The sequence below is a fragment of the Dasypus novemcinctus genome, chromosome 14 (genome assembly GCF_030445035.2).
Source record: "Dasypus novemcinctus isolate mDasNov1 chromosome 14, mDasNov1.1.hap2, whole genome shotgun sequence".
Taxonomy (NCBI): Eukaryota; Metazoa; Chordata; class Mammalia; order Cingulata; family Dasypodidae; genus Dasypus; species Dasypus novemcinctus.
Genome location: NC_080686.1, coordinates 65200201 through 65214585, shown reverse-complemented (window position 1 = coordinate 65214585; position 14385 = coordinate 65200201). Strand labels below are relative to the sequence as shown.

Sequence of the window (14385 nt, the reverse complement as noted above, 5' to 3'; positions counted from 1 at the left end):
TTTTTTATGGCAAATTGTCACTAGCAGTGATTTTTAAAACTGCTTATTTAGTATATAATTTACAATTTCTGATTGGTAAGGATCTTTACATCTTATTAAGTGCTGTGGAGGAACATTGGTACAGATATGGGTTTATTATGTACTTTGATTGTCTACAAATAAGATTCTGGATTTAGGTTGAGGTGGTGGAGGGTGTGGCTGGAGAAGAGGATCATCACGATGAACAGGAAGAACATGGGGAAGAAAATGCTGAGGCAGAGGGACAGCACGATGAGCATGATGAAGACGGTATGCAGGTTATTTGAGAAATTACTCAGTATGAGTAAATCAGGTACCAGAAAGATATTAAATACAGAGAAAAGCCCCACTAATGTGTAGCAAGCGTTCAATATATTTCTGTCAAGAGATTTTAGGAGATAGCTATATACATCACAACTATATATGTAACTACCTTCTTTTCCTGTTGGATTGAGTTACTATCTTTTTTAAAAGTCTTTTTAAAAATGATTATAATCATGCTATCTAATATATAGATATTAGAGAAAGAAAAACAAATCACCCATAATCCCACCCAAATGCTAATAATTTGTATTTTTATTTTAGTCCTCCATTGCACTGTGCCTTGCCCATGCACGTCTCTTAAATATTGCATGTGTAATTTCTGAAACTTCTGTTTTCACCAAGATAAGCGTTCTGGTCTTTTTATTAAATGGTTATTATAACCATCATTATTAGTAGCTGTAGGATAGATTTTTGGGGGGTGTTGTTGAAGTATAATTGACATGCAATAAATTGCATATTTTAAAGCCTACAATGTATACTTGACAAATCTACATATGTATACACTGGTGAAAATCAAGGCCATTTTTAACTTTCTTCCCTTCTTCCTATCCCCTTGTGGCAGTCTATTATGCAAAAAGATGAAAATAGAGCAAGTGAACCTAGCCTAGAGCCCTGCTCCTTGGCTGAAGTCCCCCTGCCAGTTTTTGTTATACCTAACGTTCTGCAGGACAGATTTGCTGTGCAGTGGGGTACTGAATACTATAATTTACCTACTCATTCTTCTGTTGTTTAGCAGTCACTTATTCTTATACTAATAGTTAACCTTTTTTCCCTTACAAATATGTCTTTCTTAGATCCTACCCTTAGGATAGTCTAGCTTATCAGACCCAGTCTTGATCCGTAGTGAGTTTGTGCTTTTTTTCCCTTCTTTTTCTTTAAATGTATTATTTAGGGAGTGACATGGAGCTGGACTTACTAGCAGCTGCTGAAACAGAAAGTGACAGTGAAAGTAACCACAGCAACCAAGATAATGCTAGTGGGCGCAGAAGTGTTGTCACTGCAGCAACTGCTGGCTCAGAAGCAGGTATGTTGCCTTACATCCCAGCTGCTTTCTTGTTTTATGCTAAGGCTGTGTATATACAGCATGAATTGATTAGACTGTACTTAGTGTGAAATGCATAAGAATGGCTAAGCCTTTGTATCACTTCATCCTTTTTCTCTATAGGTGTTAAGAAAAAAGGTATTTCAGTGAATTTTTTCCTGCTTTTCTGATTATTGGTTTAAGGTTCATTTAAAAGAGTCTTTTCTAATTACAATGTTTTAGAGGCAGGTTTTATGACCTACTGAATACAAGCTGGCATTCTGCTCAGTTATGTATTTTCCTGGAAGAGGCAGTACGTTTGAATTTTAATTATCAGTAAACTCACTTTGTTTTTTGCTTTTAAAAATAAAATATTTAGGAGCAAGCAGTGTTCCTGCTTTCTTTTCTGAAGATGACTCTCAATCAAATGATTCAAGTGATTCTGACAGCAGTAGCAGTCAGAGTGACGACATAGAACAGGAGACCTTTATGCTTGATGAACCATTAGAGAGAACTACAAATAGTTCCCATGCCAATGGTGCTGCCCAAGCTCCGCGTTCCATGCAGTGGGCTGTCCGCAATACCCAGCACCAGCGGGCAGCTAGCACAGCCCCTTCAAGTACATCCACGCCAGCAGGCAAGTGTGAAGGCTCTATATTTGTAAGAGTGCTTAAATAGTTGGTTTTTTGTTTATTTTTTTTAAAGCCTGCGTATTCATCTAGAATTAAATAGTTCCTCATTTTTTTGCTGAGTTTCAAATATAAGAATTATTCACATACTATTATAGCAGGTTTCTCAATTTTGGTATTATTGCCACCTTCGGCTGAAGGAGGCTGTCTGGTGAATTGTAAGATGTTTAGCACCATCCTTGGCCTCTTCCCAGTAGATGCTAATTAATGCACCCTCCCCAGTTGTGACAATCAAACTGCCTCTAGACATTTTTAAAAAATGTCCACTGGGGGAGGGTGTGCAAAATTGCCCCCCTGATTGAGAAAGTTATAGTAATTTTTGCCAACCCCCCTCCCCAAACACTCCTCTCCCCAGATTAGCATGGTTTAGGAAAAGCTTTTTGCTGAGTTACCATATATTAGCAAATGACCTTTTATATTTACGTAAGTATATACAACAATAAACGTAATTAGCAACTAACACTAGCTTATTGTGTTTGTCCTTTTTCCTTATAGCAAGTTCAGCGGGTTTGATCTATATTGATCCCTCAAATTTACGCCGGAGCGGTACCATCAGTACAAGTGCTGCAGCTGCAGCAGCTGCTCTGGAAGCTAGCAATGCCAGCAGCTACTTAACATCTGCAAGCAGTTTAGCCAGGGCTTACAGCATTGTCATCAGACAAATCTCAGACCTGATGGGTCTTATTCCTAAATATAATCACCTAGTATACTCTCAGATTCCAGCAGCTGTGAAACTGACTTACCAAGATGCAGTAAACTTACAGGTATGAAACCACTTAAAAGTTGCTCATTTAAATATATATTTTCAATTGCCAATTATGAAAATTCCAGGACAATGGGAATATTACAAATGTTTGTTGAAATACTACTACTACTATATTAAATTTAACTTTATTTGGTAGTTTTAACTATTTTAGTTTGGTCTTCATAGAACTATGTAGAAGAAAAGCTTATTCCCACTTGGAACTGGATGGTCAGTATTATGGATTCTACTGAAGCTCAATTACGTTATGGTTCTGCATTAGCATCTGCTGGTGATCCAGGACATCCAAATCATCCTCTTCATGCTTCTCAAAATTCAGCGCGAAGAGAGAGGATGACTGCGCGAGAGGAGGCTAGTTTAAGAACCCTTGAAGGCAGACGGTATGAAATTCTTCATATATGTTTATGTATTTAGACAGTGGCCTCATATCCTAGATTGCTAGAGCTTTTTGAATGCTATTACTTATTCCTCCTTCACAGTAGGATGAGGTCTCAGTGCCTTGCATTTTAAGATTTAGAAACTATTTAAATTGTTATGCGCCTGAAATAAAATGTTAGCTCTGTTCTTAAGATTTTAAAAAATTTTCCATTTTAACCATTTTTTATTGTACAATTACTAGTTCACTGGCATTAATTGCATTTATAGTGTTATACTTTCATCACCACCATCCATTACCAAAACTTTTTCCTCAAATAAAAACTCTACCCATTAAGCAATAATTCCTTATTCTTACCTCACCCCCACGTCCAGCTACTCCTGGCAATCAGATCTTTTTTCTGTCTCCTTGAATTTGGATAGTCTAATTAATTAATATAAGTAAATTCATACAGTATTTGCCCTTTTATGTCTGGCTTATTTCACTCAGCATGATATCTTCAACGTTCATCTGTTTTGTTCCATATATCAGAAGAACTTCATTCCTTTTACTGTTGAGTAATAGTCCATTGCCTGTATACACCACATTTTGATATTATCCATTCATTAGTTAATGGACAATTGGATTGCTTCCATCTTTTGGCAATTGTGAATAATGCTGCCATGGACACCAGTGTGGAAATACCTTTTCGAGTCCCTGCTTTCAGTTCTTTAAGGGTGTATTACAGTTGGGATTATCAGCTCATATGGTAATCATATGGTTAATAGCATCAAACTATTATCCAAAACAGCTACACCGTTTTACATTCCCACCAGTAGTGTACAAGGGTTCTTATTTCTTTGCATCCTCACCAGTCTTTTTATTTAATAGTTGCCATTCTAGAGGGTGTGAAGTTGTATCACATTGTGGTTTTGATTTACATTTCCCTGATAGCTAATGATATTGAGCATCTTTCCATGTGCTTATTGGCCATTTGTATATAATTGGAGAAATGTCTATTCATCTCCTTTGCCCATTTTTAAATTGGGTTATTAGTCTTTTTATTATATATTACTTATATATTTTGGATACAAGTCCTTTATCAGATAAGTGGTTTTGCAAAGGTTTTCCTGTCTATGGTTGTCTTTCTACTCTCTTGATGGTATCCTTTTGAGCACAACATTTTTTATTTCGATGAAGTCCACTTTATCTTCTTCCTTTCTTTTTTTTTTCATTTTCTTTTGTTGCTTGTGCTCTGATTTCATGTATTTATTTCTAGGCAGTGATTCTCAATGTGTGGTCCCCAAAATAGCAATATCAGCTGGGAACTTCAGAAATGCAAATTCTTGGACCCTACTGGAGTCCTACTAAAACTGTGGGTGTGGTTTAACACATTTTCCAGATGATTCTGATGCAGGCTGGGTTTTGAGAACCCTTGACTTTAGGGCAGGAGCTCCTTTGGCTTTGACCATTCCAAAGGACACAGGAATTCCTTTCTTATTTAAAAGTACAAGACCTTAAATCAGACACAATGATTATATTTCTAAATCAGCGCCATGGGCTTAATGAGTTTTTATTTATGACTATGCTCTGTTGATAATTTTGCATATTTATGATAATGTTAAATTTTTCTTTGTTTTTTTGGTAACACTTCCATTTCCATTTCTTTTCTGCTCCAACAGACGTGCCACTTTGCTTAGCGCCCGCCAAGGAATGATGTCTGCTCGAGGAGATTTCCTAAATTATGCTCTGTCTTTAATGCGGTCTCACAATGATGAGCATTCTGATGTTCTTCCAGTTTTGGATGTTTGCTCATTGAAGCATGTAGCATATGTTTTTCAAGCTCTTATATATTGGATTAAAGCAATGAATCAGCAAACAACATTGGATACACCTCAACTGGAACGCAAAAGGTATCCATAGTTCCTATGAGGTTGGTTTAAGAATTACTTATTTGTTTACTATGGTATCCATTAGTAAATTTTCTGATTTTGTAGTAAGGCAAATGGTATTGCAAAAGAGTAGTAGTACAGGAATATTCATAGGAGAAAGTAGGCTAGAGTATTTTTAATCTTCCTTCATAGTTACTGCTCACCTAAAATGGAAAGCCTAATAATCCAGGTTAAGCTTCCTGCTTGAAATAATTTATCATGTTTTCTCTTGGAATTTGTGTAGGCACTCACTGATTCTTGGTGTGATTAGTTTTTTGCTTCATTTGAGCCCATTTTTAGTACATTTAGTACATTTGATATTTGATCCATCTAACATTTCCCAAAGTCTGAAACGTTATCAGTGTTTGAAATTGGTTATGTATTTAAGGGACCCTTTTAGTGTTTTTCTTGTTGTTTTTGCTTGTAAATCTCCAGCCCCCCCTTTGGTCTTCCTCATATTACACAAATAGTTCTTGTAAAATGACTCACTTGTCTTTTTAAAGGACGCGTGAACTTTTGGAACTGGGTATTGATAATGAAGATTCAGAACATGAAAATGATGATGACACCAACCAAAGTTAGTGTACAGAAAATCTGCTAATTTACTTCAAGAAATGGCTGCCTCAGTATTTCCCTTTCAAGCTTTTTAACTTCATTATTTTCTCTCCGGGTGGGAATTTCTCTTTTCTTCTCTATGTTCCACTTCTTACCTTTTCCTGTCTGTTTCTTCCCTACACATCGTTGCCTTGTATGTTTTATAATTAAGGTTGAATTAAAGAAATGTCATGAATTTTTCAGCAATTGATATTTTTTCTACTTTATCATTCATGTCTCTTTTGCAATTTGCTTAGGCTTATGTTTATTTTTAAGTGTGTAGAATACATTAAATAAATAAAGTCTTAGCAGAAATCTTTATTACTATTGATGCAAAATAGATTTAGCTAGGAAAATGAGAAATAAAATTATAACTATCAAATATCAAAACTCTTAAGAGCTAATGCAATGAAAATAGAGAAAATGTTTCAAACTCTAGGATTCCCTTAAAAAAATTTTAATCTCACGAAATTTGGGAGTTTCATAGAGTATAATTTTTTAGGTATACTTTCAGGAGGGCATTTAGAGATTTTTAAAGGTGAGGTAAAATAATCTTTGTCTGTTTCATATTAGCAATTAATACTTTGATTCAGCCAAGGAAAGACAACTGACCTGCTTTTTATTTCTTTAGAACCTAGCCATAGCTCAATGCCATTTTCACAGCACACTGTAAGCACCGCCTAAAATTTCACTCCACTAAGGAGATTTGGTGTTAGTGTGCTGACTTCCTGTTGGGATGTATGAGTTGCCTAGACATTTCTCCTTGTTTACCTTATTATAGATGAAGGAGAATTTACAAGCAGGCAAATGCACAGAATTAAGCTCTTGACCATCTCCTCTTCTGGAGTCATCATTGAGTCTGGTCCTGAATATTCTCAGGAATATAGCTGTATCCTGGCTTAAATACCTAGAAAGATAAAGAAGAGAATATGGGAAACTTCTAATATAGAATGGAACAGTGTTTCTTAACTGCTAATATCACTTTTAAAAGTACTGTCAAATTTTGGACTATTGAACTTACTGTTGAGTGGTATTAAAAATTTATAAAGAGATAACAGGAATTTTGGATTGAAGAGATTAATGCTCTTTTACCCTTCCCAATAAGTAATTTCCCTAAAAACAAAACATTTTATCTCTTTATATTTAGGTGCTACTTTGAATGATAAGGATGATGACTCTCTTCCTGCAGAAACGGGCCAAAACCATCCGTTTTTCCGACGCTCAGACTCCATGACATTCCTTGGATGTATTCCCCCAAATCCATTTGAAGTGCCTCTGGCTGAAGCCATTCCTTTGGCTGATCAGCCACATCTTTTGCAGGTGATTTAAACAAACCAGTCTTAAAGGTTTTTTTTTGAGTAAATTTTTATTTCTTTTTAAAGTGTTTAATGTAACTAGAATATTTCTGTTGCAATTCCAGCCAAATGCTAGAAAGGAGGATCTTTTTGGCCGTCCAAGTCAGGGTCTTTATTCTTCATCTGCCAGTAGTGGGAAATGCTTAATGGAGGTTACAGTGGATAGAAACTGCCTTGAGGTAAGATAGTAAAAATGTTCAAAATATAATATTTATGAATAGGCCCTTTATGTACCAGCATTCAAATTTGGAAGTGTGCTAATTAAGAATACTGCATTCCTAAATATAAAGGAAGTATCAAAAATTCCTGCCTTGTGAGAAACAGAAGGACTTCCAGCATTGTCACTAGCATGCTCTGAGACTAATTTGTTCTATGGCAAGTCACTTTATCTATAAAATGACAGTTTCTTTACGTACTTTCTATTCCACAGAGTTGGTCATCATTACATGCTGCTGGAAATTTAAATTTTCATATATATTAAAACATCTATTAACATTTCATATATATCTATGTATATATACACACACATACACACACATATATATAAAACAACTTGAAGTTTTTCTTTTTTAATTAAGGTAGCATTAATAATGATACCTAACATTTGTTGAATAATTTTATCTGCTGGGCCCTGTCTCAATCCTCATAACCATGGTGGTTAGAAAGCATTTTCCTGATTTTACAGGTAAGAAATTGATACCCAGAGACACGAAATAGTCTATGTCACACAATTAATTAAGTGGCAAATCTAGTTTTTAGATATGGGTCTGATTTAAGAGCCTCAAATTATATTCTTTCTGCAATGAAAAAGTAATAACATAAAAATAAAATAAATGAATAAAAAGTAGTAACATTTTAAAGCAGGAATAGAAGAAATGTGCTTAAATAGAATTCTGTTATTATCTAAGTGACGAAGAATATATTCATGAAAATATTGAAAATGCCAAAGGGTCTTCAGTGACCACAGATATTATAAATATTTCTTTGAAAGTTCTCTGAGACTGCTATAGTAAATTCATTGGAGTTGGTGGGTCAGCCAGGGGGGTCAGATAGAAAAGAAAGAGTTTTGTTATTGTAATTGAGGGTCTCCAGAAAGGAACAATTAAATAAAATTACTTAACTTCATGTGGAATAGGACTAACTTATAAAGGAAATCTAATTTGTTTCTTTTTTTAATGTATAACTTTTAAACAAAAATTCATAGGTTCTTCCAACTAAAATGTCTTATGCTGCCAATCTGAAAAATGTAATGAACATGCAAAATCGACAAAAAAAGGAAGGAGAAGAACAGAACGTGTTGCCAGAAGAAGCTGAGAGTTCAAAACCAGGGCCTTCTGCTCATGATCTTGCTGCACAGTTGAAAAGTAGTTTGCTAGCAGAAATAGGACTGACTGAAAGTGAAGGACCACCTCTTACATCTTTTAGGTATTTGTTAAGTGAAATAAGTTTTTCTAGTTCATTACTTTATGACTATTACAGTTCTTTTAAGGATTTTTATATTTTCATTTGCTTGTAAATAATAGAATTAACTGTTATTTTATGAATTCTTTGTTTTCATAGTTTCTAATCTGATTAAATATTAAATTCGAGTTCTCTGATTTGTCATTTTGTGACTTTTTTGTCGATGGGTATTCTCTTCTCACTTTATTAAAAAAACCTTTCTAATATTAAGTATTGAGTGATGCACCTATGTCAGATTGCCTGTTATGAACTTGTTCCAAGTACCCGCAGCTCAGTTGAAGGGAACATGCAGATAACTAGAAAGAGAGCTTTGTAGATATGTGACTCTCATACTAACCTGGGATCCTTTTGCCAGGTTTATTATAGTTGGTAATCTTCTTGCAAGAGATACCTTCTTTGCTTCCCTAAAAATTTTCTAGTATATACTGTTGCTAGCTATGGCTAATAACCATATGGGCATCTACTTTATGTACAACTCCCTTTACACTCTTTATGTTTTTTGGTTACATACTGTCTGATAACTTTTCTTGCTTAGGAATTAACAGGCTATTTACAGAAACAAGATAAACTGTGTATACATAGCCTAACAACCATAAAAGGCAATAAAATTCTTTTATTATCCAGGTGACAAGAATACAATCCTCCTTTGGGGAGGATTGGGGCAGCCTAGCTTCCTAGAGGCAATGTGGCTTGAACAGAGATAGTTAGGATATATAAGAGAGATAGATTGAAGGAGAAAAGAGTTAAAGGTAGGGAAACCTGTTAGAAAGCAATTACTTAGTTTAGACTAGTGGTAAAAAGGGGCTAAAGTAGAATATTGGCTTTGGGGATAGAAAGAGAATCATGGAAAGGTAAAGAAACTCAAGTGGAACATGATCACTTTGGATGAATAGGGAGAAGACAAATTAAAATAGACTTTGAGTCTGTGTAATAGAGAAATAGATGGTACTATTGAAAGAAGTCAGGAGTCATAATTCACTTTTAGTCTTGGTGATTTTGAGATAAGCACCAGTGATGTGGCTATGCTAAACAATGGTAATGCCATTATGAAGCTTTGGAGAAAATTCTGACTAGAGGCAGATTTGGGAATCACCTAGATGGAGCTGGATGTTGAACTCTGAAATGTAAACTGAAAGATGAAGATGGGAAGCATCCTGTAAAGAACAGGAGGAATAAGGGAGTAGAAATGAGAAGTTATGCAAGAAAAGTTAACTACTGGAGGGGATGTGGCTTGAAGTACTTAAGACCTTGAAATATTAAAAGACCAGGTAAATTATTGTCATTGACCAAATGCCAGTGAATATTTAAATTTGACTAAATTATTTTCCTCCTCCCTTTTAACTTCTTACAGGCCACAGTGTAGCTTCATGGGAATGGTTATTTCCCATGATATGCTGCTAGGACGTTGGCGCCTTTCTTTAGAACTGTTCGGCAGGGTATTCATGGAAGATGTTGGAGCAGAACCTGGATCAGTATGTATTTTGAGCACTTTAGAGTCTATTCTGCCTGATAAGAACATATTCAGAAACTAATTCTATCGTTGTGCTTTTTTTTTAAAAAAAGATCCTAACCGAGTTGGGTGGTTTTGAGGTAAAAGAATCAAAATTCCGAAGAGAAATGGAGAAACTGAGAAACCAGCAGTCAAGAGATTTATCACTAGAGGTAAAGGTATTTAGATTTTCTTATACTATACATATAGTATGTACTATATAAAGTTTGAAAACAAGCAAAATAATGATAGAATTTAGTTTAATAAAAACTAAAGAAAATAAAGAAATGATAATCACCAAACTCTCGAGCATCTTCTAAGGATGACCAAAGGAATTTGGGCTCTAGGGTTGCTCATTGCTACTAGGCTGGCCATTGTATTTTTTAAAAGATAAATTGCATGGAGGCCCATACTGATATTTCCAATTCATATTCAAGATTTAGGACCATAAGGTTGTTTTTTTTTTTTTTTTTTTTTTTTTTTTTTATGTCTTAAATCTTTATCTCCTTTCTTCCACACTGAATTACCCCCTTCCCATCAGCACTGATAAAATTATCCCCTTGCCTTTTCTTTTTTTTTTAAGATTTATTTCATTATTCCTACCCCCCCCCCACCATTGTCTGCTCTCTCTGTCCATTTGCTGTGTGTTCTTCTGTGTCCGCTTGCATTCTTGGTGGCACTGGGAATCTGTGTCTCTTTTTGTTGCATCATCTTGCTGCATCAGGTCTCCGTGTGTGTGGCGCCACTCCTGGGCAGGCTGTACCTTTTTCATATGGGGTGGGTGGCTCAATGTGGGGCATACTCCTTGCGCATGGGACTCCCCTACGTGGGCAACACCCCATGTGGCATAGTAGCACTCCTTGCCGCGCATGTGTCAGCTCACCACCTAGGCCAGGAGGGCCCTGGGTTTGAACCCTGGACTTTCCATATGGTAGATGGATACTCCATCAGTTGAGTCACGTCTGCTTCCATACCCCCTTGCTTTTTTCCTACAGCATACATGTAAAAGTCTCAGGGTTAGTGTTAACACTAACAACAAAATTATTGAAAATAGCTTAACATTTATTTTCAGGTTTTGGTTATTAGAGCATATCCAATTAGAGGTAGTCAAATGACTGTGTCACTGGAAAAAACTTTTTGTGTGATTTTGCTACCAGCTGGATAAAATTAGAACCTTTTCTCTCTTTTTTTTTTTTAGGGCTTGCTTTCTCCTTTTTTGTTACATTGTTATATAATTAATTGTTACAGAATAAGGAATATCCAGAGAAGCCCATCTCTTCCTCTTTCACCATATGCCTTCCATTTTCCTTCAGGGTTTTTGTTTGTTTTTTTAAAGTTCATTCTCATCCCCTGTTAACATTTTCAGAGATAACTGGGATATACTCCATAAAGATGTTCTGAGTGCATTTTGTGACTATATCACAGTTTTTGTAACCAGTCCCTTGTTAATAGACATTTGGGTTTGTTTCCATTCCTTCACTATTTTAAATAAATAGTGGTATGAATAGCTTCATGCATGTTGTCCTTTTTTGCTATTATGTCTTTGAGAGAGATTCCTAGATATAGGTCAGAGGTATACATATGCATAATTTTGCCAGATATGGCAAATAACTCTCAGAGAGGTTGTATATTTGCATTTTCATCACTAATATGAGAATGCTTCATTCCTTACAGTCTTACTTATTATCAAAATTTTGGATTTTTGCCACTCTGATAGGTGAGAAATGGCATTTCTCTTACGAGCAAAGTTGAAACATTGTTCCATATATTTGAAGATTAGTTATTATTATTGTATTATTTCTTTTTCTGTGAACTATTTATCTTTTGCCCATTTTTTGTCTTTTTTCCCTCAAATTTTAGAAGCTCTGTATATATCTATAGATGATATACACATTCATGAATTTGTAATTTTATCTTATGGAAGGTACAATAATTGTTCTCATTTTCCTTTTCACTTTGCTTATGGTGTTCTGTCAGCAAGGAATTAATCCATGTTTTTTTCTAGTATTTGCTTTAAAAAAAAAAAATTGTCTCTGATCCATTTGAATTTTACTTTGATGTATCCCCAAATTGCTGTTTCCTATAATAAACCTTTGAAACAAAGTGTTATTTGCCTTGATAATCTACAAGGCATTCTTATATGCTTTACGATGTGTGTATTTATAATGTATAAGCTTCTGAGAACAAACATTATATTTACTTCATTTAAACTATCAAGGAAAAGCTAAAATTAGATTTTCAGATTTTATATAGAAAAATTTCAGAGTGGTTTCCAACTTTGAATTGAGCTACTTTTTGGTGTGTTTTAATAGGTTGATAGGGATCGAGATCTTCTAATTCAGCAGACTATGAGGCAGCTTAATAATCATTTTGGTCGAAGATGTGCTACTACACCAATGGCTGTACACAGAGTAAAAGTCACATTTAAGGATGAGCCAGGAGAGGGCAGTGGTGTAGCACGAAGTTTTTATACAGCCATTGCACAAGCGTTTCTGTCAAATGAAAAATTGCCAAATCTAGATTGTATTCAGAATGCCAACAAAGGCACCCATACAAGTAAGTACCCTACAGATAATAAGTATCTTAAAAATTCTTTCTTTATTTGATTGAAATAACAATTACAATCATGGTTATATGTATTTATAGTGGGAGAACATTAAGGTACATTTCATAACTACTTTAACCAACAAATTAGCAGTTTACTCTTTTCCTGCTAATTTATCTTGATAAATATTTGTGATTGTACTAGTTTCTCATCTCACATATTATCAGTTTGGTAGGCAGTATAGATCCTTGAAATGAAAATACTATCCTCTAGTGTAGTGCTATTCTCACTACAAAGTGACGCAAAAAGTTACTTCAGACATTGTGTGCTGTTCACAGTAATGCATGGTAATAGGATATAAAATGCATGTTTTACTTATGCTGGCCATGAGAATTAAGGGATTATGCCTCTCACCTAAATTTTAAGATTCAATTATCAAATTTTAAAAATCTGTGAAAATGATAAAATGATGAGATGATAATTTGTGATTCATATTAAGTAAGGATAGATGATTATTTGTAAGCCTTGTAGGTAGATGAATATAGTAATTGAGTGAGAGGGAGTTTAGAGCTAATTACTAAGAAAATCCTAGATTTTATCTAGACTACAGCTATATCTGCATTTCAGTAGGATTCTGTAATCCACCACCAAAGAGACCAAATGAGCTCTGGAAAGGTCTAGGGATGAAAAAATGGGGAGAGTTCCCCAGCCTTTCATCATTAGTTTCACCACTGGATTTTCTGTAGTTCTGTAATAAAAAATTAATTGGCAAATGTTAATGAGGCCATTCCATTTAAGAGATACCTCTTCTGCATACTCTTTAAGAAATTATACTCAGGAGTTTAAAAATAATAATAGCTTTTGTTCTGGAAAGCCTATAATTAATTACTTCCCAAAACTAAGAATAGAGAACACATTCAATCTAGATGCTAATCTTGAGCAATTTTGGCATTATTACAGCAAAAATAACATAGTTAGTTGCTACATATTATTTCATATCTCCGACAAGAAAAAGGGAAAAACTCATTTAAATATTGAGTGAGCATTTATTATGTACAGTACATTCTACACAGTCACCATAAGGAGAGTAGGGAGATTGGAAGACACTAACAACCCAGATGCCATGGAAGATGACCTTCAGCTATCATGCATATGTTTGTCTCATTTCCTTGCGTTGACTTTGAGATTGAAAGGATACTTCATATTTCCTTCTAGGCTTAATGCAGAGATTAAGGAACAGAGGAGAGAGAGATCGTGAGAGAGAGAGAGAAAGGGAAATGAGGAGGAGTAGTGGTTTGCGAGCAGGTTCTCGGAGAGACCGGGATAGGTGAGATAATTTTGCATCTTTTATTGAATACCACCTTTTTGGATTCATGGGGGGTAAGCCTATAAATGAAAGAGTCCTAATTATGGAGTAATTTTTAGAAAATGGATGTCTTAATTCTTGGACATATGTATAGTATCTGAAAATAGTCTGACCAACTGTTGCTAATAATTTCTCCTTTTAAAAACCCAGGGCCAGTTTAAATTATATTGACTTTTTATTTATTCCACTCAAGTTCCTAATTGTTTGAAATTTTTATTAACTTTGTATCATTCTCTCCTAAACTTGTCTTAGTTTATTGTGGTAAATTGGGTTATTTAAACCTTTTCTTTTTTTTCCTTATTAGACTTGGGTTTCATTTTACTTTTGCCTAAAATGTAATTTCCAGGAATTATGGATGGAGTCTTGTTTCCTGGTATTCTAAGATCCTAATCCCTTAGAGTGAAATTATTTTTAGGGACTGTACATTGCAAGTTTATAGATTTTCAAGTGACAAAATCTAGCTAATCTTTATTT

General features: G+C 34.8%; 1 protein-coding gene across 8 annotated transcripts in view; it reads left to right on the top strand.

Moving 5' to 3' along the window:
* The window catches only part of UBR5 (ubiquitin protein ligase E3 component n-recognin 5), a 148373-nt gene that overhangs the window by 118447 nt on the left and 15541 nt on the right, over window positions 1-14385 (top strand). For 4 of the 8 annotated variants that reach the window (XM_058275842.2, XM_058275843.2, XM_058275841.1 and 1 more), the window contains exons 36-49: window positions 177-288; window positions 1235-1366; window positions 1743-2000; window positions 2548-2816; window positions 2984-3195; window positions 4853-5083; window positions 5605-5678; window positions 6843-7015; window positions 7116-7229; window positions 8255-8475; window positions 9863-9983; window positions 10075-10173; window positions 12313-12556; window positions 13761-13872. In XM_058275842.2, coding sequence (XP_058131825.1) covers window positions 177-288; window positions 1235-1366; window positions 1743-2000; window positions 2548-2816; window positions 2984-3195; window positions 4853-5083; window positions 5605-5678; window positions 6843-7015; window positions 7116-7229; window positions 8255-8475; window positions 9863-9983; window positions 10075-10173; window positions 12313-12556; window positions 13761-13872 — 2372 coding nt within the window. Of the gene's footprint in view, window positions 1-176; window positions 289-1234; window positions 1367-1742; window positions 2001-2547; window positions 2817-2983; window positions 3196-4852; window positions 5084-5604; window positions 5679-6842; window positions 7016-7115; window positions 7230-8254; window positions 8476-9862; window positions 9984-10074; window positions 10180-12312; window positions 12557-13760; window positions 13873-14385 lie in introns of all 8 variants that reach the window. The other 4 variants (XM_071207960.1, XM_071207961.1, XM_071207959.1 and 1 more) reach the window with 1 other exon arrangement.